We start from the raw sequence: 27406 nt of genomic DNA on the forward strand, positions 1-27406 counted from the left end.
TGAGGTATGTAAAAAAATATATTTAGATGACTGCATAAAGGGAAAAAAAACTTTGTTTAGCAAACAAAATTAGTATCACCTCAAAAATAAGTAGTATAATACAATTTACACCCAATAAACTTGGAAGAATTAAAAGCTTCTAATTTCCAACCATTTCCGTCAAAGAAATAGTTTAAAATATTTTGTTTTCTTGCCCCCTCTTCTCTCTTCCGTGAAAAACACACCCCACTGCAGTATAGTTAGTCTGTTAGTGATCATTCAGTCTCTGTCGTATGTTTCTAGATTTTCCATTTTCAAATTTTCGCTTTTTGAAAACTGGTATTCCCTCTGTTGTGTCTCCAAGAGAAGTGACAGTTTTTTCTTTAAATATCACTTTGGCATCCTCTGGGGCTTCCAGAACTGGGGCTGGCAGAGAGTCACTTTCCACGTTGGGAAGCTCCAAGTCTACTTTTTCACTAAGATAAATCAAAACAAAACAAAAAGAAGCATTAAACAAATGCAAGTTCCACTAATATATCAAACCAAAATCACGTGACATCGGTAAGGGAATTCAAACACAAAAGCTGACAACAAAAACCCATCAAGCAAAAACACTGCTCAACCTTAAATCAAATAGGGAACATAAAAGAACAATATAATCAGACTAGTGTTAAGTTAATTGCATACGTAAAATTGACAACGCAAGTTTATGGGAGCAAGCAAGGTTGGGGACAGGTTTGAAGGGACACCCCCCAGGTGTGCCCTTGGGCAGGCAGGCAGCATGGGAGGGCTGGGTGGATTATTATTATTATTATTATTTACACCCCACCCATCTGGCTGGGTTTCCCCAGTGGCTCTGGGCGGCTCTCAACAGAATATTAAAAACACGATAAAACATCAAACATTAAAAACTTCCCTAACAACAGACTGGTTGCAATATCACCAATTAAACGATGTGTTTAAAATGGATCAGAAAAATGGATTTAGTAAGGAAAATTCAAGGTCTGAAAAGGATTTATTGGAAAACATTATGAAGTTACCTTCCAAAATGTGTAAGTTGTTAGAGTGGCATACTAAGGATGAAGAAGTTAAATCAGTAATGATACAAGGGGCACAATATCTAATTTTCATTTTGGGAAAAGTTAAAATTTACAGCATGCTGTGCGCTGAAGGAGAACTATATGAAAATGATGTGTCAGTGGTATTTAACACCTATAAAATTAGCAAAGATGTATAGAATTGCTTCAAATGTATGTTGCAAATATTAGGAGAAGGAAGGCATGTTCTACCACATGTGGTGGACGTGCAAGATAACAAACGCATTCTAGGAAATGATCTATAGTGAGTTGAAAAAAATGTTTAAAAGAATGTTTGTGGAAAAAACCATGTCAGGACTGGTCGTTGTCCTCTTCAGATCACCACACAAATGCTTCTTGTTCTTTATAAAACTTTTTATTGTGTATTAACAAAATAATCTTATAAACAGTTCTTAACTCTTCTTCCTCAGAGTCCCTTCTTTCAGATACCTTCTGAGCTCTGCTTCTCCATGACCAGCCACCCTCAAAATGGCGAAAGCGCCTTTCCCTTCGCTTTCCCGCTCTTTTTTCTAACCTCCTGGCTAGAGCTGGCCTGTATCTCCCCTCCTCCGAATCTGAGCTAGAACTGAACCCTTGCCTTTCCTGGGAACAGCCGGTCCCTCCCTCTTGTTCCTCTTGCTCCCTTCTATTAGATTCACTGCTCTCCCTCCCCCCTTGGGGAATGCTTTCTCCCTCTGAGAAACTGGAAACTTCTAACTCTTCCCTGACAAACCAGAGGCTTTTTTATTAGGAATTTTAGGTGCAGAGATACCAAAGTAGCAGAACCGATTATTCATATATGTGATGACAGCAGCGAGGATACTACTGGCCCAGAGATGGAAAGAAGACAAAGTCCTGACCAGAGATGAATGGCTGATGAAGATGATGCCAAAAATGGCAAAAATGACTGGGAAGATCAGAAATCAGGAAGAGAAGAACTTTAAGGAGTAGGAAAATTTTACACTGTACTTAAGAGAACACTGTAAACAACTAAAAACTTTGGCAGGATTTGAGTGATGCTTGTAATGTACTAAAAATAAAGGTAAAAATGGATTATTTAAGAAAAACGGAAAATAAGTGAAGCAGTTGAAAAAGATTGAAAATGGTAACCATGGAAGGGAGAAGGGGAGTCAAAGGATTCAGGGGGTCCTAATGATCCTAAATGATGATGTTGATGTTTAATGTTTGAATTTAAATTTGCAATGTAAAACTCAATAAAAAAGATTTATATAAAAAAAACTTCCCTAAACAGGGCTGCCTTCAGATATCTTCTAAAAGAATTGTGCTTGTAAACGTACTGGGAGCCAATGTAGGTCTTTCAAGACTGGTGGGTTTTTAAAAAATGTATTTTTATTAAATGTAAATTTATTTTTAAATATATTTTTATTAAAGATTTTCTTGGTTTACAAAAGTATGTGCAATCTCTCTCTCTCTTTTCCCCCCAAGTAACATTTTTTTACAGATCAGTTTCATTTGTTGAGATATTAGGAAGAAAAGGGGGAAAGAGGTGGGGGAGTGGAGTGGGGTGCCAATGTTTCTATTTTACTTAATATATGTGGGGTTTTGTGTCAGCATCGCTTGTGCAGGTTCTCTGCTATTCACTTGTGTTCCTTTGGTGGTGAGAGAGGTTGGGGTGGGGTTGACTTAGGGTATGGTTGTTTGTTTGTGATTGGCTGTGGTGATCTTTTGTTTTCATGTGTGAGTGGGGTGGGTGGGTGTTTTGGATCAGGTTAGCCATAGTGATTTGTACGCTGTTGGTGGATTTTTGTCGGCATCTTGTTGGGCTGTGTATGTGATAAAGGGGAGCCATACCGGGGTGAAGGCATCTTCTTCTATTTGTCCCTGTGTCAGTTTCAGTTTATTGGTAAGTTTTTCTAGTAAGGCTGTTTCCCATACTATTTGGTGCCATTGGTCCATGCTTACTCCTGACAGGTCTCTCCAGTATCTGGTTATGATGTTTCTGGTTGCTGAAAGTAGGTGGGTTATGAGTTCTTTGTGGTGTAAATGGGCATTATTGTCTTTGAAGATGTTTAGTAGGGCCAGTTCTGGGGTGATTTCTAATACTTGCTTAGTTATTTTACATATTTCTCGTATAGCTGTTGTCCAGAATGTTGGATTTTGGGGCACTCCCACCACATGTGGAGGTATGTGCCTGTGGAGGTGCACCCTCTCCAGCATTTTGGTGAGGTTCCTGGGCATATTAGCGCTAGTTTTCTTGGTGTTAGGTACCACCTGTAGGTGAGTTTCAGAGTAAGTTCTTTCCTTTTCATTGATATGGATTTAAAGGGTTGTTTAGACCACATTCTGGTCCATTGAGTGGGGTTAATCTCATACCCTATGTCATCCTCCCATTGTTTTTTTATTGTATCCAGGGGGTTCGTGGGATTTTGGAGTAGCATTTTGCATATTGTGGATACCATCACTTTACCGTGTCCCTTTGTTGTTAGGAGGAGGTTTTCGAAGGTTGTCAGGGGCCTAGTTGCTACTGATTTTACTGCTGGATTGTTTAAGAGAGCATGTAGTTGGTGTTGTGCTAACCAGGGCATTTGGGTGTCTTCTAGTTTGTCCTGTATTTCTTGTGTTGACAGAGGTTTGTTATTTTTATAGAAGTCTATTAGGCAATATAAGCCTTTGGTTTGCCAGGTTTTTATTTGGAGGTTTTGTGCTGCATGGTGGAATAATGGGTGGTACGCCAGGGGGATTGGTGGGGATGGGGTTGGGGAAAGTTTGCCTATTTCTGCTTTCCCTGGTTTGAGCATGGTCTATGTGTACCTGTTAACTGTTGTGGGAATCTTCCTTAGTTTGTTTGGGAGGAGTGGGTATGCTGTGGTGCAGGTATTTTCAATTGTTTTCCTCTCTAGGTGTATCCATTGTTTTCTCTCATCTTCTAATATGTATGGGATTATATGGCGTATTTGGTTGGCAATGTAATATGCTTCTATGTTGGGGATTCCCCATCCTCCTTCTGAGGTGGGGAGGTGCAGGTATTTGGGGCTTATTCTTGGTTTTTTTTATGTGAGAAGATAAAAGAGTGTAGTTTTCTCTCTCTCTTTTTAAATTCTCTTTATTAATTTTCTATTAATAGAGGCAGAGCTGGGTATCTTCTGCATACTGATGAACACCCAGCCAAAACCCCCGAATAACGGAGAAAGGACGGATCCCTGAGGCACCCCACAAGTGAAAGACCAGGGGTCCAAATACTCATCCCCCAACACCACTTTCTGGACACGGCCCAGGAGGAGGGAATGGAACCACCGTATAACAGTGCCCCCAGCTCCTCTAGACGGTCCAGAAGAATGTTATGCTCGATGGTAACAGTAAGTGGTGGGGGTGGAACATCCAAATTGGTCCCATCTTCCTGTAGAGGGGAAGGGTCACGGAGGCCACGTGTACCAGGAAGTGATCCAACCATGGCATTTCTTTTGTTTCGCTTTTATTTAGTGTCAGATCACCCACATCTATAGAGGTGAATACCAGGTCTAAGGCATGTCCGTGACTATGGGTTGGGCCAAACTTATTCAGGGACAGCCCCATGGAGGCCATGCTTTCTTGTAAGGTTGTTTTGGCATGGACGTTAAAATCCCCTAGGACAATCAAAGTAGGTGTCTCCAGGAGAACATCCGCCATGACCTGAAGCAGCTCAGGCAGGGAATCCTTGGTGCAGCGGGGAGGTCGGTACACCAAAAGGAATCCTGTACTGCCCCTATTGCCCAACTTCCAGAACATGCACTCAGAAAACTGGGTCTTCCCAATAGGATGCCTGGTGCACGCTAATGACTGCACCCCACCCATATGTCCTGGGTTGTTGTGTGTTAAGAGAAACCTGGTAGGCAAGCAGCGGCAAGAACAGGCCCATCTGCTTCATCCAACCAAGTCTCTGTTACACGTTATCAAAACATTGTCAGAAACCGGTTTGAAGTTCAGATCGCAATAACAGGAATTCAGAGGAATTTAACGCTCTCCCAAGAAATGGTATACAATCAATAGTCTCCACGCTGCATCTGGGACTTACTATGGATCTTTATCTTCCGTGATTTCTTCCCATTCCCCGTAAGGTTTGACTCTTCGAGATGCTGCCTGAGAGGTTTCCTGCTGAACGGCTGGTACATCCTCTATATCACTGCTTTCCTGCTTCACTTCTTGCCATTCCCCATAAGGGCTGATCTTTTTGTGTCCGTGAGGCTTTTCCTCTACTTTGTCATCACTTTCTGTTTTCCTCTGAAAGCAAAGAAAGTCAACAGCAAACTACTGAGCAATACACCACCAACAACTTCCTTTAACCAAGAGAGAGTCCACACACACCAAACACTGGTTATACAGAAATTCACTTATCCAAACATGAGGAATTAATAGCCAAACTGTGTGTTACACACCACAGATTCATATATCCAAACAGCCGGACCTGCATGTAATGCTGTAACTAAACAAGCAGCCTTTAACAAGGCTTACTTTTTGTGTTTTGCTGGTACAGACCAGCAATTTCGCCAGAAACCATGTGGGTGGGGGTGGGGATATCTGACAAACAAGAGAGCATGTTTTCCTTCCCTGTTTTCCTTTTGCAAGCTTTCAGAGGATTTTCCTGGTTTTTCCCATCACTTTGGTGTCAAAATTTGGTGGTCAGGAATGCATTTGAAATTTCCTGATAGGACTCAACAGAAAACACTGACTTGTTACACAAACACTCACCTATTTCCTGACAACGCATGGTGTTTTGATAGTGAGACCAACGTATACAACATCAACCTCAACACAATTTATACAAAAGCAGCCTAAACAAGTTCTATTAGCTGCTCTCCCTGTGCAAAGGTCAGAGGGGGCAGGGTTTCTGTTGAGGCAGGTGATTAGCTGTGGGAGGAGCTTATCAGACCGTGCAGGGCAGCAGTTGAAGAAGCAGCCAAAAGGGTTTTCTTGTGTGTGTGATTCTTTGTGGCTGATTAGCTGCTTTCCCTGTACAAAGGTCAGAGGGGGCAGGGATTCTGTTGAGGCAGGTGATTAGCTGTGGGAGGAGCTTATCAGAGCTTGCAGGGCAGCGGCGGGTGCAGTTTGATCCATCTTTTAGATTTAGGGGGCGAATCTCAAACGTTTGTTGGGGGAGACCTAGGTTTTTTTGGAGGGGAGTTATTTGTCCTGTCTTCACGCTTTTTATGATGCAGGACCGCTGTAGCCACCCCCAACGACACGTTCTCAAGATGGAGGGGGAGGGAACAGCTGCAGTCGCCTGCGGTTCCTGTGCAATGTTTGCCATCTTGCCAAAGGTTGCAGGCAGCTTTACCTGCAGCAATTGCATGTTGATTGCCCTCCTAAAAGACAAAGTCCAGCAACTGGAGGAACATGTAGCTACGCTCCAAAGAATTAGAGAGCTGGAGCTCTTCTTGGAAGCAGCAGAGCACACCGTCTCCACCAAGGAGGAGACAGGGGACTCCCCTGGGAAGGAGGCTAGTTCACCAACACAGGAGCCAGATATGTGGAGAAACGTGACTCAAAGAAGTAGGAGGCCCAGGGTACGCTCAGATTGTTTAGAAATACACAATCGCTTTGAGGTCCTCTCCCCTAGCATGGAAGACGAAGAGCAGACTCCATTTGAGGATCTCTCCCTCATTACAGTCGATCAGGTATATGAAGACGAGCAGCAAAGTCAGTCCTCAGGGAATGTGCAGGCGACCTTGGAACGGACAGCTCATGGAAGAACCCCGACCAAACCTAAGAGGAGGCGTGTAGTGGTGATAGGGGATTCCCTACTGAGGGGAACAGAAGCAGTGATCTGTGGGCCTGACAAGATGTCTTGGGAAGTATGCTGTCTCCCCGGGGCTAAGATCCAAGATGTAACTGAACGACTGCAAGGAATCATAAAACCCACTGACAAATACCCCTTCCTCTTGGTTCATGTGGGAACCAATAACACTGCAAGCAATAGCCTCCAGAAGATCAAAAGAGACTACGAGGCTCTTAGATCACGGACTGCAGTTTCTTGAAGATGGACTTCTGGCAAGTGATGGGCTGCACCTCACAATGGTTGGGAGGAATGTTTTTGCCAAAAATCTCAGAAACCTCATCAGGAGGGCTTTAAACTGACTAATGTGGGGGAGGGAGACAGTGCTCCTGAAGGTAGGAGTCTATCAATTGATGAAGATGATCATCCAAATGTCATAGACCAAATGGAGCAAACAGCACGCAGACCTAGTGGTGGGAGGAAAAAATCCTTAAATAAGAGACACGGGGGAATGATTAATGGACTTCAATGTCTGTACACTAATGCGCAAAGCATGGGAAATAAACAAGATGAGCTTGAGCTCTTGGTACAGCAAACTAAATATGACATAATAAGCATCACTGAAACCTGGTGGGATAAGTCCCATGACTGGAATGCAATAATGGAGGGATACAATCTATTTCAGAGAAACAGACCAGACAAGAAAGGAGGAGGAGTGGCGTTGTATGTCAGGGATGTGTATACCTGTGAAGAGATCCAAAATTTAGAACCTCAAAGCCAAAGTGAGAGCATTTGGGTCAAAATTAAGGGAGAGAAGAATAACAGTGACCTCATTGTGGGAGTTTACTATAGATCCCCAAGCCAAACGGAGGACATAGATGATGCCTTCCTGGAACAGATGGCCAAGCATGCAAAAGGAAGGGAGATAGTAGTAATGGGGGACTTCAATTACCCGGATATTTGTTGGATGTCAAACTCAGCCAAGAGCATAAGGTCAAACAGATTCCTCACTGGCCTTGCAGACAACTTCATTGTCCAGAAAGTGGGAGAAGCAACAAGAGGAACAGCCATTTTAGATCTGGTCCTAACCAATGTTGATGACCTGGTTAGTGGGGTAGAAGTGGAAGGATCATTAGGTGCGAGTGATCATGCTCTTCTGAAGTTTACTATACAGCGGAAAGGAGCAGCCAAGCATACTAGGACTCAATTTCTTGACTTTAAGAAAGCCGACTTCATAAAACTTAGGGAAGTGCTGGGTGAGATCCCATGGACAGTAATACTAAAAGGAAAGGGAGTTCATGATGGCTGGGAGTTTGTTAAGAGGGAGATAGTAAAAGCACAAAAGGGGGGAACCCACCAAACAGGAATTCAAACAAATAGCCAGCACGTGTAGACACAAAGTCAGAAAAGCTAAAGCACAGAATGAACTCAGGCTTGCTAGAGAGGTTAAAAGCAACAAAAAATGCTTTTATGGGTATGTTCGTAGCAAAAGGAAGAACAAAGAAACAGTGGGGTCACTCAGAGGAGAAGATGGTGATATGCAAACAGGGTACACAGAAAGGGCTGAACTCAATGCCTTCTTTGCCTCAGTCTTCTCCGATAAAGAAAACAATGCCCGACCTGAAGAATTTGGAGCAAATGATTCAGCAGAGGAAACACAGCCCAGAATAACTAAGGAGATAGTACAAGAATACTTGTCTAGTTTAGATGTATTCAAGTCTCCAGGGCCAGATGAACTGCATCCAAGAGTATTAAAAGAACTGGCAGATGTGATCTCAGAACCACTGGCAGTCAGCTTTGAGAATTCCTGGAGAACAGGCGAAGTCCCAGCAGACTGGAGGAGGGCAAATGTTGTCCCTATTTTCAAAAAGGGGAAAAAAGAGGACCCAAATAATTACCGCCCTGTCAGTCTGACATCAATACCAGGGAAGATTCTGGAGCAGATCATTAAGCAAACAATCTGTGAGCACCTAGAAAGGAATGCTGTGATCACCAATAGTCAGCATGGATTTCTGAAAAATAAGTCATGTCAGACTAACCTGATCTCGCTTTTTGACAGAATTACAAGCCTGGTAGAAGAAGGGAACGCAGTGGATGTAGCCTACCTTGATTTCAGCTAGGCATTCGACAAGGTGCCCCATGATATTCTTGTAAAGAAGCTGGTAAAATGCAGTCTTGACTATGCTACCACTCAGTGGATTTGTAACTGGCTGACTGACCGAACCCAAAGGGTGCTCATCAATGGTTCCTCTTCATCCTGGAGAAGAGTGACTAGTGGGGTGCCACAGGGTTCTGTCTTGGGCCCGGTCTTATTCAACATCTTTATCAACGACTTGGATGATGGACTCAAGGGCATCCTGATCAAATTTGCAGATGACACCAAACTGGGAGGGGTGGCTAACACCCCAGAGGACAGGATCACACTTCAAAATGATCTTGACAGATTAGAGAACTGGGCCAAAACAAACAAGATGAATTTTAACAGGGAGAAATGTAAAGTATTGCACTTGGGCAAAAAAAATGAGAGGCACAAATACAAGATGGGTGACACCTGGCTTGAGAGCAGTACATGTGAAAAGGATCTAGGAGTCTTGGTTGACCACAAACTTGACATGAGCCAACAGTGTGACGCGGCAGCTAAAAAAGCCAATGCAATTCTGGGCTGCATCAATAGGAGTATAGCATCTAGATCAAGGGAAGTTATAGTGCCACTGTATTCTGCTCTGGTCAGACCTCACCTGGAGTACTGTGTCCAGTTCTGGGCACCACAGTTCAAGAAGGACACTGACAAACTGGAACGTGTCCAGAGGAGGGCAACCAAAATGGTCAAAGGCCTGGAAATGATGCCTTATGAGGAACGGCCAAGGGAGCTGGGCATGTTTAGCCTGGAGAAGAGGAGGTTAAGGGGTGATATGATAGGCATGTTCAAATATATAAAAGGATGTCACATAGAGGAGGGAGAAAGGTTGTTTTCTGCTGCTCCAGAGAAGCGGACACGGAGCAATGGATCCAAACTAGAAGAAAGAAGATTCCACCTAAACATTAGGAAGAACTTCCTGACAGTAAGAGCTGTTCGACAGTGGAATTTGCTGCCAAGGAGTGTGGTAGAGTCTCCTTCTTTGGAGGTCTTTAAGCAGAGGTTTGACAACCATATGTCAGGAGTGCTCTGATGGTGTTTCCTGCTTGGCAGGCGGTTGGACTCGATGACCCTTGTGGTCTCTTCCAACTCTATGATTCTATAATAAATAAATCAGCACTCCAAGTGCAACACAGTGAGCAAGATGTCTTTATGGGTCCTCCATCCCTGGTATCTCCTCCTTATTTCCCAAATACCCCGCTTCCTCCAGCCCTACTCCCACTCAAAACCCTCTAAGCATCCCCCATTGTCATAAGGCTGTGACCCAGAGACAGGGGGTCCTATCCCTTCTTTTCAACCAGTCTCTCACCCTTGGGGAAGATTGCCTTTGGCTTCCTCTCTAACCACAATCCACATCCCAAAACCACCTGAAAGAAGTGCTCTGTCCCCATAACTGGCTCATCCAAAGGGCTTTTATCTCCCTTGTCCATATAGTGACGTTTGGCAACTGGCGTGTCAGAAACTGCTGCCATGGGCAGGGAGACTGTTCATTACCCTCCCCACCCCCCACCCCGGCTCTGTGGCCTGGTCTCCTCCGTGGCAAGCATTTCTGCTGGATGGCAATGAACTTTTTCTTCAAACTTCAATAATTAATATGACTTGATAAAAGATGTGGGTTTATTCTGAAAATGACTTAGGAAAATGACTTACCCAGAGATTTCTTTTTGGCTTTTGCAATTCGCTTTTACTGCCTGCTTTCCCTGCATCTGATTCAGCTTTCTTTGACTCCATTTCTCGGCTGTCTTCAGGATGGTTTTCTTTTTGACTCTCTTTTGAAGGAGACACAAGATTATCAGGTTTCTCCCAGGTTGATACTGGAAAACACAGACAGCAATGTATTTTAAACAATAGTTTGTATTAAAAGAATCTATATCCAGCCTATTTTCAAAATAAACTCAAGTTGGCTAACAAATCAAAACATCACACAATGCTAAATTCCCATTCTTAACCCCACTCAAACAAACAACTGTTATTTGCGTTTCCCAATGTTAATGCAAAAGCATCAGTTGTACACTCAACATACAGAAACAGATGATGCAATTTGGTGTCATCGGGAAGCTAGATATAAATCTGAAAATTACTGGTTTTGAATTCTGGCAGCTACTCCCAGCCTAGTGCCAAAATGACAACAAAGTAGGCAACCTGGCAAACCTCACTGGGGAGAGCTTTCCACAATTGGTGTGCCAGTACTGACAAGAACTACAGTGGTACCTCTAGTTACGAACTTAATTTGTTCTGGAGGTTCGTTCTTAGCCTGAAACTGTTCTTAACTAGAGGCATGCTTTTGCTAATGGGGCATCTTGTTGCCGCTGTGCCGCCAGCACACAATTTCCGTTCTCATCCTGGGGCAAAGTTCTCAACTCGAGGTAACTCTTCCAGGTTAGTGGAGTTTTTAACCTGAAGCGTTTGTAACCTGAGGCGTTTGTAACTCAAGGTACCACTGTACCTAGCTATCATCCACTGTACTTCAGACATGATTGGCTCAAATAGTCATGACATTAAGACGGCACTCAGTCCGTTTCACCTTATGAACAGTGATGCAGCTTCTCTATGGCCCACAAGTTCCTACAGAAAGGACATGAGGGCCTTATCAGGGTAACAACTCCACCCCACCCTCTGGGATTTAGTTCTCCATTTGTGCTACTGACTTCACAGAAGTGTAGGGCTGTCTCACGCTGGCAAAACTCTGCATGGGCAGAAACCCAAGTTCAATCCCAGCATTTCCAAGGAATTTTGGGAAAGACCTATATCAAAAATCTGGGAAAGCTGCTGCCGGTCTGTGTAGGCAACACTGAGCTAGGTGGACCAATGGTCTAACTCTGGATAATGCACCTTCCTATGTTTTATCTCTTTTTTATCTTCCTTACCTCCTGTTTCTGTGTTGTAGTAATAGGTGCGACCATCTTCACTTGTTCCTTCCATCCACTGTGCTGTCTAACAGAGAAAAATAAACCACCTAGTAAAAGATTAATCTAAGTCTCACTGATGAATGGATCACATATGGATATAGGCAAGGAAGGTCAGGCTCCACTTATGAAAATATTGCAATTATATCTAACTCATTAAAATCATCTGGGGGACATTCCATACACCCTAACAGAATTTGGACAGAGACAGAATGGCTCTTAGATAGCCAAGTTAATAAACTTTATTGTTTCCATTAACAAGTGAAACAAGTCCTTTGTTACCTTGGAAATCCCATTTCCCCACACCCTCGTCTCCCCAAACTGTCAGCTTTTAGAAAGCAATATTCTTAGGACAGGGATCTGTTCTTTTTATAATTTTTGATTGTACTGTATAAGGGTAACCAGAGAACTAAGCAAAATGAATGATGTTGTATAACAGCTTGGAAACTGCATTAAAAACAGAAATTGAACAAAGGTAGGTATAAGAAGTATCACTTAGAAAATCTGATTTTCCTCCCCACCAATTATATATGGCGGGCGCTGTGAGTCCTGGGAAAAGATACCAGAGAAACATAGAATAGAATCATAGAATCATAGAGTTGGAAGAGACCACAAGGGTCATCGAGTCCAACCCCCTGCCAAGCAGGAAACACCATCAGACCACTCCTGACATATGGTTGTCAAGCCTCTGCTTAAAGACCTCCAAAGAAGGAGACTCCACCACACTCCTTGGCAGCAAATTCCACTGTCGAACAGCTCTTACTGTCAGGAAGTTCTTCCTAATGTTTAGGTGGAATCTTCTTTCTTGTAGTTTGGATCCATTGCTCCGTGTCCGCTTCTCTGGAGCAGCAGAAAACAACCTTTCTCCCTCCTCTATGTGACATCCTTTTATATATTTGAACATGGCTATCATATCACCCCTTAACCTCCTCTTCTCCAGGCTAAACATGCCCAGCTCCCTTAGCCGATCCTCATAAGGCATTGTTTCCAGGCCTTTGACCATTTTGGTTGCCCTCCTCTGTACACGTTCTAGTTTGTCAGTGTCCTTCTTGAACTGTGGTGCCCAGAACTGGACACAGTACTCCAGGTGAGGTCTGACCAGAGCAGAATACAGTGGCACTATAACTTCCCTTGATCTAGATGCTATACTCCTATTGATGCAGCCCAGAATTGCATTGGCTTTTTTAGCTGCCGCGTCACACTGTTGGCTCATGTTAAGTTTGTGGTCAACCAAGACTCCTAGATCCTTTTCACATGTACTGCTCTCAAGCCAGGTGTCACCCATCTTGTATTTGTGCCTCTCATTTTTTTTGCCCAAGTGCAATACTTTACATTTCTCCCTGTTAAAATTCATCTTGTTTGTTTTGGCCCAGTTCTCTAATCTGTCAAGGTCGTTTTGAAGTGTGATCCTGTCTTCTGGGGTGTTAGCCACCCCTCCCAGTTTGGTGTCATCTGCAAATTTGATCAGGATGCCCTTGAGTCCATCATCCAAGTCGTTGATAAAGATGTTGAATAAGACCGGGCCCAAGACAGAACCCTGTGGCACCCCACTAGTCACTCTTCTCCAGGATGAAGAGGAACCATTGATGAGCACCCTTTGGGTCCGGTCAGTCAGCCAGTTACAAATCCACTGAGTGGTAGCATAGTCAAGACCGCATTTTACCAGCTTCTTTACAAGAATATCATGGGGCACCTTGTCAAATGCCTTGCTGAAATCAAGGTAGACTACATCCACTGCGTTCCCTTCATCTACCAGGCTTGTAATTCTGTCAAAAAATGAGATCAGGTTAGTCTGACAAGACTTATTTTTCAGAAATCCATGCTGACTATTGGTGATCACAGCATTCCTTTCTAGGTGCTCACAGATTGTTTGCTTAATGATCTGCTCCAGAATCTTCCCTGCTATTGATGTCAGACTGACTGGGCGGTAATTATTTGGGTCCTCTCTTTTCCCCTTTTTGAAAATAGGGACAACATTTGCCCTCCTCCAGTCTGCCGGGACTTCGCCTGTTCTCCAGGAATTCTCAAAGATGACTGCCAGTGGTTCTGAGATCACATCTGCCAGTTCTTTTAATACTCTTGGATGCAGTTCATCTGGCCCTGGAGACTTGAATACATCTAAACTAGCCAAGTATTCTTGTACTATCTCCTTAGTTATTCTGGGCTGTGTTTCCTCTGCTGAATCATTTGCTCCAAATTCTTCAGGTCGGGCATTGTTTTCTTTATCGGAGAAGACTGAGGCAAAGAAGGCATTGAGGAGTTCAGCCCTTTCTGTGTCCCCTGTTTGCATTTCACCATCTTCTCCTCTGAGTGACCCCACTGTTTCTTTGTTCTTCCTTTTGCTACGAACATACCCATAGAAGCCTTTTTTGTTGCTTTTAACCTCTCTAGCAAGCCTGAGTTCATTCTGTGCTTTAGCTTTTCTGACTTTGTGTCTACACATGCTGGCTATTTGTTTGAATTCCTCTTTGGTGGTTTCCCCCCTTTTCCATTTTTTGTACACATCCTTTTTTAATCTTAACTCAGTTAAAAGTTCTTTAGATAGCCACCCTGGCTTCTTTAGGCACCTTCCATGTTTCCGTCTCATTGGTATTGCCTGAAGTTGTGCTTTTACTATCTCCCTCTTAACAAACTCCCAGCCATCATGAACTCCCTTTCCTTTTAGTATTACTGTCCATGGGATCTCACCCAGCACTTCCCTAAGTTTTATGAAGTCGGCTTTCTTAAAGTCAAGAAATTGAGTCCTAGTATGCTTGGCTGCTCCTTTCCGCTGTATAGTAAACTTCAGAAGAGCATGATCACTTGCGCCTAATGATCCTTCCACTTCTACCCCATTAACCAGGTCATCGACATTGGTTAGGACCAGATCTAAAATGGCTGTTCCTCTTGTTGCTTCTCCCACTTTCTGGACAATGAAGTTGTCTGCAAGGCCAGTGAGGAATCTGTTTGACCTTATGCTCTTGGCTGAGTTTGACATCCAACAAACATGTCAAAGACTTGCTCCTGGATCCTGTCCTCACACACCCTAAGCCACATTACAAACTTGTTCCTAAATACCCATGCAACGTGATAATTGTAGCTAAACTAATTTTTGCTCTACACTTGAATGCAGTCAATTCTCCAATTAAATAGCAATTAAAAATCTGAGACATTACAGGAGTGGGGAAGTAGACTACCCATAAGCACAGGAGAGATGAAAAATTAAACTTGATGATATGACAAATTGCTGGTTATAGACTACTATGAAAGAAAATGGATTAATTCATGTGAATAGTTCTACTGATTTGCACTTAATAGCTGGAACTTGATTAAAGGCACAGGATGACATGTAATGCGGACTACAAGGGAATAAGAAAAAAGGGACTCTTCTCGTCCACTCATATAATGCTAGATGCTACCCAAAATGTGTGTACATATTTTGTATGTATAATATCAATCTTTCCTGTTGATTTAAAATGCAACTAACTTGTGCCAGGACCCCAAGCCCATATAGTTTCTTGTGTAAGTATAACCTCGCTTGCTTGGCTAATTTTAAGATATTGCCACATCTTTCCTCTACAAGGACCATAAAGAAGGCTGATCGCCGAAAAATTGATGCTTTTGAATTATGGTGCTGGAGGAGATTCTTGAGAGTCCCATGGACTGCAAGAAGATCAAACCTATCCATTCTTAAGGAAACCAGCCTGGGTGCTCACTGGAAGGACAGATCCTGAAGCTGAGGCTCCAATACTTTGGCCACCTCATGAGAAGAGAAGACTCCCTGGAAAAGACCCTGATGAGGGAAAGATTGAGGAGACAAGGAGAAGGGGACGACGGAGGACGAGATGGTGGGACAGTGTTCTCGAAGCTACCAGCATGAGTTTGACCAAACTGCGGGAGGCAGTGGTAGACAGGAGTGCCTGGTGTGCCCTGGTCCATGGGGTCACGAAGAGTCGGACATGACTAAACAACTAAAGTAAAAAATAAAAATAAAATCTAACTTTGCATACTTAAAACTTAACTTTAGCAGGAAGCGTTCTGAAAATGTGAGTCATGCCAAGACTCAGTTTATGGTGTGCAGCATTTGCCAAAGGAGTAGATCCAATAAGGCACACATGGCTTCAGCTGGTGTTTCCCCTTTGGTGTGGGACATAGCTACTGGTAATTCTAATGACCAGTTCAAGCTCAGAGAACCTGCATAACAATAAAACAAAAGCAGGATTTGCTTTTACAACTTTCATTTACCTTTTGGAGTTCTTGAAGGTTGTCCTGAAATTCTTCAGGTTTCTCCCACTGCGATTCTTAAGGGTGGGGATGATAATAATAAAAGAAGAGATATTAGGTTTCAGTTGTCTGTACATTGAAAAAACGATGGTGACACATAAAGTAAATCTGTATGGAAGTAATGATAGCTGGGTAATGGCCACAGTGATGGGAGCACCGTGGAGAGCACTGAGCTGGTTCTGCCAATGTGTCCACGCAGCCTCCACCTTGCTGGGCCTCATCCCCATCCCGGTAAGCGGCAGTGATGCCAATCTCAGGAGGGTGGCTCCACGTGGTCACACTGATAGCTCCTGAAGGACTGAAGACGGCAGACTGGAAAAAATCTTCAGAAAGGAAGAAGTCTGTGGCAAATGTGTTTTTTTTAGCCAAGGAACTTCCATGCGTGGTGAGGGCAGGTTATTTTGTTCTGATGTCATAGGTACAAGCGGATGGTGAGGTAATTGGAAAGGAGCCATTGCAAGATATGTGGATGGTTAAATCCACATTCCTTGTTACAGGTTTACCTCCTGATATAGTGTTGTAGTAATACATATAGCCTTCTGGAGAAAATCCTCGCACCCATTCCTTTGTTGCATCTGATGATGTTTCTGTGGTCTCTCTCTCTCTCTTTCTCTTTTCTTTCTTTTCTTTCTTTTCCTCATGCTTTTTTGGTGCTGAGCTCTGACCTAAAGATTCTGAAACATCAAGTTCCAGTTTTAAAAAACAAACATCAAAACTTCCGGGTTGCTGTGGATGCTCCCTTCATGAGCGAAGACCAAGGATATATTTTGGGGGTTTGGGAGAGCTACACCCGCTATCATCCCCCTGGATTAAAGAGACTGGATATAGATCACTCACACACTTGTTAAGCCAGCCCCCCTTCCCTGCTGAGCCGAAAGGTTCAGTGAAGGTGAGGGGCTTGAGTGACAGGGAGTGGGAATCCATCTTGCTGACTCCTCTATCGGACAATTCACTGAACAGAAGCTGGCCAAGCGTAACCTTCTCTGATTTGGATTATAACAAGAGAAGGTCACCTGGACATGATGTAGAAGTGAATTGCTGGGATTTATATCTGCTGTTTTTTTAAGGAGGGAAAGAGGAAGCAACTACAGCTATGGGAAAAGTGAGTGACAAAACATATTAAGCAGGAGCTTGTTCATCTCTTTGGCAGCGTCAAACCCTACCTGTCGTAGCACCAATTCTTTTCAAATCCTCCTGATAAGCCTTCATTGCAGCTTCCTCCATGGCTGCAAATTCCTTTGACATTTTTTCTTCTTCTTTTGCCTTTTCCAAACTTTTCTTTTTAATCTGCAATTGAAAAAATAATGAGTTCCATTAAATAATGGAATTTAATATAATGTGATTAGTTTAAACAAGGTTTAATATATTGTATTACCTCACTAATCTTTTTAGCCACATTTTCCTTATGGTTTTTTCCTCGTTCATGAAAGTCAATACTCTTTAAAAGGAAATGAGACAGAATTAAAATACACAGAAATGTGAACTGGCAGGAGCACAAATGAGACTGAACACAGGTGACATATTAAAACAAAAGGAAGCAACCTACCAGTAACCTAGAGTTCCAACAAGAAGTTTAATGACATGGGGCTGGGGTACCTTAGTGACCACTGTGCTCTATATGAAACTGTTCCAAGAGTTCATCAAAGGCACAGCTCTATGTGTTGCCTGCTTGCCCTAATAGGACGGATAGGAACTGGGGGGAAGGCCGCTGCAGTGGCGGCATGCCACTCACAGAATGCACCCGCCAGGAAGCCTTGCTTGGTACCTTTGCTTTTAAGTTCCAGACACCTTTTCTTTTCCCTCTCAGGCATTTTAGCTGGATTTTGCGGCAGCGCTCAGGAAGTTTTATGCTACTATGTCTTGTTTTTCATTCTGGTTCTGTTTCAATCTGCTGTTTTTATCATTTTCTTGTTTAAATTATTTGTTAACAGAAGCTGATCTTAAATAAATAAGATCACTAAAGTCAATTAAAATCTCAGGCTACAAAGATAAATATAAAAGAAACACACAATAGGAAGGATGAAAACAAGTTTCCTTTTCTTTCAATCACAAGGATTCCTGAAATGTTAATTTATTTTAAATATATATCAGGCATATAATACTTAGTAACAGCAGCAATGAAGAATACCAGCCTGAAGCACTGTTGCCACCCCCACAGATGGAGCACACAGGACAGTAGTGCTTGTGAAATACAATATAGTCACATTGGTCAGTACATATTTTACCAATTGGCAATTTAGCGCACAACACTACTGACTTCCCCAATGTTGATGACCTGCAAGGGACACTATTGGAATGGTGTGCAGGCTTCTCTCTGCTGGCCTCTACCAATAGAAAGGGGCTTCATGGGACTTCCGGGTTGGCGCTTCTGGTAATGGCGGATTTCCTCCGTCTCGGAGGAATCCCTCCCTGGAAACAAGGGTCTGACCGCCACGGCAAGGCGGAGACCCGCAAAAAACCACGGACGGCAAAGGGAATGAATAAAAAATCTCTGCACCCTCTCCTTCCTTCTCCTCCTAGGATTGCTTTGCTACTTATTTTATTTCCAACGAGCTGAAGTGTGGTAAAGTTCTCACCACTTGCCAGAATGATACAGCTGAACATCTTACCAAGTTAAAATGTTTTTCTTTGTTCACCCAGTTCTTTGTAAGCTTTGGAATGGGAAGTGGGGTTTAGCCACAGGAAAAGCAGGGGTAGCAGAAGAAGAAACTGAAGCTTCTAATTTAGGTAACAGGGTTACAGATTGTGAAGTAGGAATAGGTTTGGAGAAAGTCACGCTAAGGGAGAGAAAGAGGCTGGACATCCTTTGTTGAGACAGAAATGCAAGAAGGTGCTTAAGAACAACTTTAGAGAGGATTACAATGATGTTTTGAAGGGGTGGGACAGAAGGCCATACAGGTACACAGCTGACATTTTTTGCTTACAAGATTTTGTTATTGCCGTAAGTTTATACTTTGTGCCGCAAAGAACTGCCAAAGTAATCCAGATTTTGCACAAAGTCAGTCAAAACATACCATGAAAATTAAGTTTATATGCATTGGTTTATTTGCATAATTTATACTGATTGTGTCAGCCATGGAAATAGGTAAGCAGACTGTTCAAAATTTTGCAGAGTTATATTCTTGCTTGTAAGATTTCACCAGCCATTGTCCACATTTTTTCAAGTTTATCTTTAAAGCCGCAAAAGCTAGGAATTTGCTTTGTTAAAATAAGGGTGTAGGGACTTATAAGAAGAATGATCAAAGAGAATTCATCAATATTGTAGTAACAAACAGAAATATTGCAAGGAGTGCCCTCCACCAACCGGAGATCTTGAGACTTCACAGCTCACATGACATGCAACTACCATCAATATTAACCCTGCTTGGGCACACAGGTAGGAAGCATGGGGACAAAATTGTCCCCTGCATACCCAGCGGACCCAATCAGTCGCCAACCTTTCTGTAATGAGCAGGGGACGTCTGAGGAGTTTTTACCTGTGCTCACTTAAATGTGAGTGGAAGGCTCTGCATGATCCAGCCCCCTGATAAAGCAGGTTCCCCCATCATGTAGAGGCTTCTAGCCCCCTTCATACCTTCCACATTTAACCTCGGAAGGTCAGGGACTGAGTGAACAGAACGGGGGGTGGGGGTGATCCCATGCCTCCTACGCATGTGGGTTGTTCTCATTCAGGAACAATGCCTGAATAGAAATACTGTTGCAGCTATTGGAGCACTCATGACAGCTGGTCCCAATAAAGATCAGGACAGTATCAGTAGCTGTTGCACAACCTCTAAGGAAGCAGTATATCTGAATCTCAGATATACCTGGGGTTCGCTCAGACTCAGCACTCAGGTGACCACTCCTCATAATACAAACTTCCAAGTCTAGATTGACCTGTTGAAAATTAATATATAATTAATTTTTTGTACTTCAGTTTCACTTAAGAGTACAGAAGGTAGATCATCATACAGGCTTGTTGTCCGCTATCCAGCACTTGCAATAATCACAGAATTTCTTGGGCTGAGATTTCCAGTAATCGGCCCTAGAAAAGAAAAATGTGGAAATTAAAAGCCATTTTGCAAGAGTAAGCAACTCAAACTGAATCCCAACCTTCTCACTGAGTTATTTGTTCCAGTGCCAAAAATCTACTTTTCCTAATGTGCGATACCAACCATTTCTTTGTTTTCTGAAACACAGGAGTGCTTCAGAGAATCTCAGTGAAGAACAATGAAGGCTCTTAGAACATACTAAGTGCCATATTTTTGTGCCATAAGACGCACCTAGTTTTTACAGCAGGAAAACAAGAAAAAAAAATTCTGACTCAAACGTTGTACTAAACTATTTAAAACAGCAAAGCGGGCGGCTCCTGTCTGCTTTGCTGCTTTAAAGCGAGCCACGGTACATAACGAAGTTAATGGAAAAAGGAAAGACATTCCGTTACAATGTAGCTGTTTTCATTATCACTGGGAAGTCAGTATTGGCAGCGGTCACATAAACTAAAATTTGAGCATTTTACTGTTATTAATCAAGAATGGTAATAGTCAGGGAGAGAAACCAGGGCTGTGCAAATGAGAAGGGCTTGGAGTATGGAGAAACAGCAAAGACATCAAATGATTGCGCTCCAGTTCCTAAATCTGTGAAGTTTTCTCAAAACAGGCATAGTTGTTTTGAAAGGAAGATTCAAAGAGTGGGAAGTGGAGTGATTGAGCAAAGAACAGAGGAGGAAAAGAGGGCAGATAAATAGCTTCCATTCAATACCAAGAGAACACAAAGTTTTTGGTTTGGTATAGGTGGACTGTGCTTGTAAGAATTTTTTTAATGAATTATAGATTTGGAGTGGAATATCAGTGCCTCTTTTCAGCAATAAAGATTAGCTGCTAGGAACATGGTCCACACACAAACACACAGGATGTCCGGTTATAGTTGTCCAGTTTAAACTGTTACTGAGCCAGATGCCTGCTTAGTTTAGCTGAGCTCACTATTACTGGTTTGTGGAGATGCTTTGCATGTATTGATGACTATTTCTGCAAAACTGCTACTTGAAGAAATCACCAAACTTACTATTTTTAAATTTCAAATGGAGCTCAGAATCCAGTTAGGCAATCAAGCCTTTGCAGTTCAATTAGGAGGCACTGAGAGACGGCAATTTGCTGCGCCCCCCAAAGAGCAACCCAGGAGCAATGGTGCACAGCCTGCCCGCTGCTCTCAAACCTTTCCTGGGCTTTAGGGGCAGAAAAGCTCACTCCGAAAGAGCAGCCCAGGAGCGTGCCACACTCCGGCGATTTGGCTCCAGGGACCACACATTCGCTCCATAAGATGCACAGACATTTCCCCTTACTTTTTAGTGCGTCTTATGGAGTGAAAAATACGGTATGTGTATTACTGTAGTACTTTTATACATGTGAATAACATATAAAAAGATGCAATTTATTCCCACAATAACTATGAGACTGAAAAACAGTGATGGGCCCAAGTCATAGAATCATAGAGTTGGAAGAGACCACAAGGGCCATTGAGTCCAACCCCTGCCAAGCAGGAAACACCATCAGAGCACTCCTGACATATGGTTGTCAAACCTCTGCTTAAAGACCTCCAAAGAAGGAGACTCCACCACACTCCTTGGCAGCAAATTCCACTGTCGAACAGCTCTTACTGTCAGGAAGTTCTTCCTAATGTTTAGGTGGAATCTTCTTTCTTGTAGTTTGGATCCATTGCTCCGTGTCCGCTTCTCTGGAGCAGCAGAAAACAACCTTTCTCCCTCCTCTATGTGACATCCTTTTATATATTTGAACATGGCTATCATATCACCCCTTAACCTCCTCTTCTCCAGGCTAAACATGCCCAGCTCCCTTAGCCGTTCCTCATAAGGCATCGTTTCCAGGCCTTTGACCATTTTGGTTGCCCTCCTCTGGACACGTTCCAGTTTGTCAGTGTCCTTCTTGAACTGTGGTGCCCAGAACTGGACATAGTACTCCAGGTGAGGTCTGACCAGAGCAGAATACAGTGGCACTATTACTTCCCTTGATCTAGATGCTATACTCCTATTGATGCAGCCCAGAATTGCATTGGCTTTTTTAGCTGCCGCGTCACACTGTTGGCTCATGTCAAGTTTGTGGTCAACCAAGACTCCTAGATCCTTTTCACATGTACTGCTCTCAAGCCAGGTGTCACCCATCTTGTATTTGTGCCTCTCATTTTTTTTTTTGCCCAAGTGCAATACTTTACATTTCTCCCTGTTAAAATTCATCTTGTTTGTTTTGGCCCAGTTCTCTAATCTGTCAAGGTCATTTTGAAGTGTGATCCTGTCCTCTGGGGTGTTAGCCACCCCTCCCAGTTTGGTGTCATCTGCAAATTTGATCAGGATGCCCTTGAGTCCATCATCCAAGTCGTTGATAAAGATGTTGAATAAGACCGGGCCCAAGACAGAACCCTGTGGCACCCCACTAGTCACTCTTCTCCAGGATGAAGAGGAACCATTGATGAGCACCCTTTGGGTTCGGTCAGTCAGCCAGTTACAAATCCACTGAGTGGTAGCATAGTCAAGACTGCATTTTACCAGCTTCTTTACAAGAATATCATGGGGCACCTTGTCAAATGCCTTGCTGAAATCAAGGTAGGCTACAGCCACTGCGTTCCCTTCATCTACCAGGCTTGTAATTCTGTCAAGAAACGAGATCAGGTTAGTCTGACATGACTTATTTTTCAGAAATCCATGCTGACTATTGGTGATCACAGCATTCCTTTCTAGGTGCTCACAGACTGTTTGCTTAATGATCTGCTCCAGAATCTTCCTTGATATTAATGTCAGACTGACTGGGTGGTAATTATTTGGGTCCTTCCCCCCTTTATTATTTGGGTCTTTCCTCCTTTTGAAAATAGGGACAACATTTGCCCTCCTCCCGTCTGCCGGGACTTCGCTTGTTCTCCAGGAATTCTCAAAGCTGACTGCCAGTGGTTCTGAGATCACATCTGCCAGTTCTTTTAATACTCTTGGATGCAGTTCATCTGGCCCTGGAGACTTGAATACATCTAAACTAGACAAATATTCTTGTACTATCTCCTTAGTTATTCTGGGCTGTGTTTCCTCTGCTGAATCATTTGCTCCAAATTCTTCAGGTCGGGCATTGTTTTCTTTATCGGAGAAGACTGAGGCAAAGAAGGCATTGAGGAGTTCAGCCCTTTCTGTGTCCCCTGTTTGCATTTCACCATCTTCTCCTCTGAGTGACCCCACTGTTTCTTTGTTCTTCCTTTTGCTACGAACATACCCATAAAAGCCTTTTTTTGTTGCTTTTAACCTCTCTAGCAAGCCTGAGTTCATTCTGTGCTTTAGCTTTTCTGACTTTGTGTCTACACATGCTGGCTATTTGTTTGAATTCCTCTTTGGTGGTTTCCCCCCTTCTATTTTTTGTACACATCCTTTTTTAATCTTAACTCAGTTAGAAGTTCTTTAGATAGCCACCCTGGCTTCTTTAGGCACCTTCCATGTTTCCGTCTCATTGGTATTGCCTGAAGTTGTGCTTTTACTATCTCCCTCTTAACAAACTCCCAGCCATCATGAACTCCCTTTCCTTTTAGTATTACTGTCCATGGGATCTCACCCAGCACTTCCCTAATTTCTATGAAGTCGGCTTTCTTAAAGTCAAGAAATTGAGTCCTAGTATGCTTGGCTGCTCCTTTCTGCTGTGTAGTAAACTTCAGAAGAGCATGATCACTCGCGCCTAATGATCCTTCCACTTCTACCCCACTAACCAGGTCATCAACATTGGTTAGGACCAGATCTAAAATGGCTGTTCCTCTTGTTGCTTCTCCCACTTTCTGGACAATGAAGTTGTCTGCAAGGCCAGTGAGGAATCTGTTTGACCTTATGCTCTTGGCTGAGTTTGACATCCAACAAATATCCGGGTAATTGAAGTCCCCCATTACTACTATCTCCCTTCCTTTTGCATGCTTGGCCATCTGTTCCAGGAAGGCATCATCTATGTCCTCCGTTTGGCTTGGGGATCTATAGTAAACTCCCACAATGAGGTCACTGTTATTCTTCTCTCCCTTAATTTTGACCCAAATGCTCTCACTTTGGCTTTGAGGTTCTAAATCTTGGTCCACACAGGAAACTTAAGAATTGGGCAGGATAGGACTTCTGATTCGCTGTGGAGGTAATGGCAGCATGCTCCGTGTCGTCCGCTTAAGGGACGGCACAGTTCTGGCAGATAGAACTTTGGGGGTGAGTGCCAGGGCTAGGTGCCCCCAACCCCCACCCCATGGAGGAGTGGGGGTCCTACAGGTCCAGCAGAGTGTGGGAACTCCCCCTCCTGAGTCTCCAGGCTGCCATTTTTGCGCGGGGGAAAGAGGCTTGAGTTCGCTCATGGCTCCACCGCACTCTACTGCTGAAGCCACACACCGCCACCACAAGCAGCGGATCTTCCAATTAGAGGTAAAAGCCAAATAAAGTTTGGAATTAGGAATTAGGCATAAATTGACTGATTTGGTGAAACAGAAGCAAAAAAGGAAGTCAGCTTCTGATTTCTGTGGACAGGCTCTGCAAGGGGATTTTTTGTGAATGGGAAGTAGAGTGGCATTCGCAGCTATGCAGATTTAGTAACAGTTTAACTCTGGACTTTTGAGAGACTTTCTTTTGTCAGCATTTAAAGTTTCTGACAGATATATTTTTAGGGTGATTTCACGATATAGCCAATTTTCATAGTTTTAATATTATTTTAGATTTTAAGATGAACAACTTTGTTTCATTATTTTTTTAGCTATTGATTGCAGGAAAGTTGTACCCAGTAGTCATTCCCCATTCCCTCCCCCCACGATGTCCCAAAAATGTAAAATTTTGTCATAAGACATAAGAGACCCACAAATTTTAGTCTTTGTTGAGAAAGAGCATGTCTTTGCAATAATTTTTACCATCAAAAACTATTGATTGCATTGTGCCCTAATGCTGAAAATTCAGCTTTTCTAAACCTAGTTTTTTTACCAAAAAATCTACGTTTATACATTTTTTTAGGCATTTATAAAATCTTTTGAGTGCTGGTGTATTTTTTCCTGAAATCCTCATCATGTTATTGATCTCTATGTAAAATTTCAAAGAGATCTGATAATTGGTTATGGAGGGAAAAAAATAAAATGCACACAAGGCCAGGATCTTGAGGGACAGAAACATAGATTTCACGAAACTTTGAAGTGCTATAAAATTAAAACTGTTTGAGATAGAGGGAAAACATTTAAGGGGGTTTCTTTCAACCATAAGGGAAGGGTGTACAGCAAGTTTCATCAAAATCTGAGAGGGTGGCGAAACCCTTGTTTTTTGCGTTGATTTGATGAGGAATGACCCATCTCTCCTCCATTTCACCTCTGGTCTTACAAACTATGAACATTTTTTTTTCCTCCTCTCCTTCTTAAATGAGGTCAAAAACTTGTGCATCACTTTGTGATTTCTGATTGGTTTGAATAAAGACGACCTATTTATTAATTATAATTAATATCCTTCTCCTCCTTATCCCTGTATGGGAGTTTTCTGACCCGTTTCCCCGCCCCTTTGGCCTGATAATGAAACACGGGCGTGCGATACTGAGGGCTCCCGGGACGCGTGTAGGCCCGCGCGGGATGCCCCCCCCCCCCCGCGAGACGGGCTCCCGAGGAGCAACCGGGAGCGGGGCTGAGAGACGCCGCGTCCCTTTCACGTGTGAAAGGCTCCCTCGCGGGGCGGCCTGAGGGAGGGAAGGAGCCAGGCCCACCCACCTTCGGCGGCGCCCCCTCCCGCTTGCCTCCCTTCCCGGGAGCGCTTACATCTCTCTCGCCGAGGCGCCGCCGCCGCCGCCGGGTCTGTTTCCAGAGGAGCGGAGGGAGCCGAGCAGCAGCGCCTTTCTCTCCCCCGCAGAGGCGACGCGAGGGACGGCAGCCGCACAGGCTCAATCCGCGCCGCGCGTTCGCCCGCTCGCTTCCTCGGAGAGGCGGAGGGAGGGGGAGGAGGAGCCTCCCGTCGGGCGGGCGGGGGAGGGGCGCGCCAGAGCCGGGGCGAGTTGCGCGCGACGCCCCCCCCCCGACGAGACCCCACCCCCGCGCGGGCTCTGAGCGGCCGCGGGTTCGAGTCCCGCGCGGGCGGGCTACGCCACTTCAGAGCGGGCGGGGAAAGAGGCGCTTTCGGGTGGCGCGGAAACCCGACGGGGCGCCGTCCGCTAGAAGGAGACGCCGTGGCGGGCCGGTCAGTTGGCTTCCTCGAGTCCGAGCTCCCCCTCCTGCCCTGCCCCCTCCCGCGCTCCCCGCCGGGGGGAGACCCCCTGGAGCCCCACCCGGGCCGCCCCTTCGGGTCGGAAGAAAAGGCCCCGCGCAGCTGCGGCTCGGAGGGGCTTCCCCTTCCTCTGCCCCGCGGAGGGGTCCAGGCGGCCCTTCGGGGCGATGCCGGGGATGCTCAGGGTCCCCGCCCCGACGGGCCCGCCTCGCTCGCTCGCTCGCTCTCCCGCGGAGGCTTTGGGCCAACGGGGGGCAACAGGCACCATCTAAACCGGGGGGGGGGGTCTGGGTTTCAGCAAGACGGGGAGAGGTGCTGCCCCTTTCCTCCGCTCTTACGTTCTTGCCGCTTGTTTCCTTTCTTCAGCGCTGGAAGTGAGCTGGGAGGCGAGAGCGATGGCTGAGCGAGCCACTCGGGAGAGGTAAGTCTCGGAGCAGCGCGAGTTTCTCTCGGCCTTTGCATTGCGTTAGCTGCTTAAGGAAGTCTCTCTCCCCCCCCCCCCTTCCACGGGGGAAGAGGAAGCTCCGGCTCCGTGGGCCCTGCAGAAGCCCACACAGCAAGCCAGAGTTTCAGGTCACACCCGCCACTTTAAAGCACGGCTGTAGCGGCGCTTGAATCCTGGACTGTACTTTGCGAAAGGTGCTGGGAAGAGTGGTTCTGGGAGGCCTCTGAGTGCTTTGCATAATTTTAAGTTTTAGGAAACCTCAGTAAAGACTAACTGCAGCTTGTCTGAGTTTGGGCAGAACACTAAGCTGCAGTTAGTATCTTCTTTTCATGGCCACACGGGAGAAAACGGTGGCGATCCTAGGAACCCAGTGGCCACAAAGACTTGTTACTGCAATACTAAACCATGGTACAACTGCAGCCCCATAAGGTAACCTTCAGCTAGGAAGTGAGGATTTGTGGGCAATGCTATTAACATGAAAAGGTTGGTCCTTAGGGTATAAATATTGATTTGGTGATTGAAGGACTGCCACCCAGTGGATATAAAGGTGTATTATATCTCACATATTTATATTCTAATGCAATTTGCAGTTACTTTTGATATTATGAGCAAATGTGGCTTGTATTAATGTTTTGACAATTCATAATGATTAGTTCACTTATGAGTTAGTGAAGTAC

General features: G+C 44.3%; 2 protein-coding genes across 6 annotated transcripts in view; one reads left to right on the top strand and one right to left on the bottom strand.

The window, feature by feature from the left end:
- Positions 1–26758, bottom strand: WBP4 (WW domain binding protein 4). 4 transcript variants are annotated; one of them, XM_083448790.1, is made up of 10 exons: positions 26623–26758; positions 19983–20095; positions 17447–17509; positions 17235–17358; positions 16575–16745; positions 16033–16088; positions 11770–11836; positions 10553–10716; positions 5068–5273; positions 1–455 (listed from the first exon to the last, which is right to left on the bottom strand). In XM_083448790.1, the coding sequence occupies exons 4-10, from the start codon at positions 17314–17316 to the stop codon at positions 248–250; spliced, it is 954 nt and encodes a 317-aa protein (XP_083304916.1). In that variant the 5' UTR covers positions 17317–17358; positions 17447–17509; positions 19983–20095; positions 26623–26758; the 3' UTR covers positions 1–247. The 4 variants fall into 4 exon arrangements, with proteins under 4 accessions (XP_083304916.1, XP_083304914.1, XP_083304913.1 ...); XM_083448788.1 differs by lacking the exon at positions 26623–26758 and adding an exon at positions 25843–25993 and having other exon boundaries at positions 10553–10671; positions 20023–20095; XM_083448787.1 differs by lacking the exon at positions 26623–26758 and adding an exon at positions 25843–25993 and having other exon boundaries at positions 20023–20095.
- Positions 26178–27406, top strand: part of ELF1 (E74 like ETS transcription factor 1) — a 64276-nt gene continuing 63047 nt past the window's right edge. Inside the window, exons 1-2 of one of the 2 annotated variants that reach the window (XM_083448726.1) lie at positions 26178–26257; positions 26651–26705. The gene's annotated coding sequence lies outside the window, so the exon portion shown is untranslated. The remainder of the gene's footprint in view (positions 26258–26650; positions 26706–27406) is intronic. The other variant, XM_083448728.1, reaches the window with a different exon arrangement.

The sequence above is a fragment of the Podarcis tiliguerta genome, assembly GCF_965153285.1.
Source record: "Podarcis tiliguerta genome assembly, chromosome: 7".
NCBI classification, from domain to species: domain Eukaryota; kingdom Metazoa; phylum Chordata; class Lepidosauria; order Squamata; family Lacertidae; genus Podarcis; species Podarcis tiliguerta.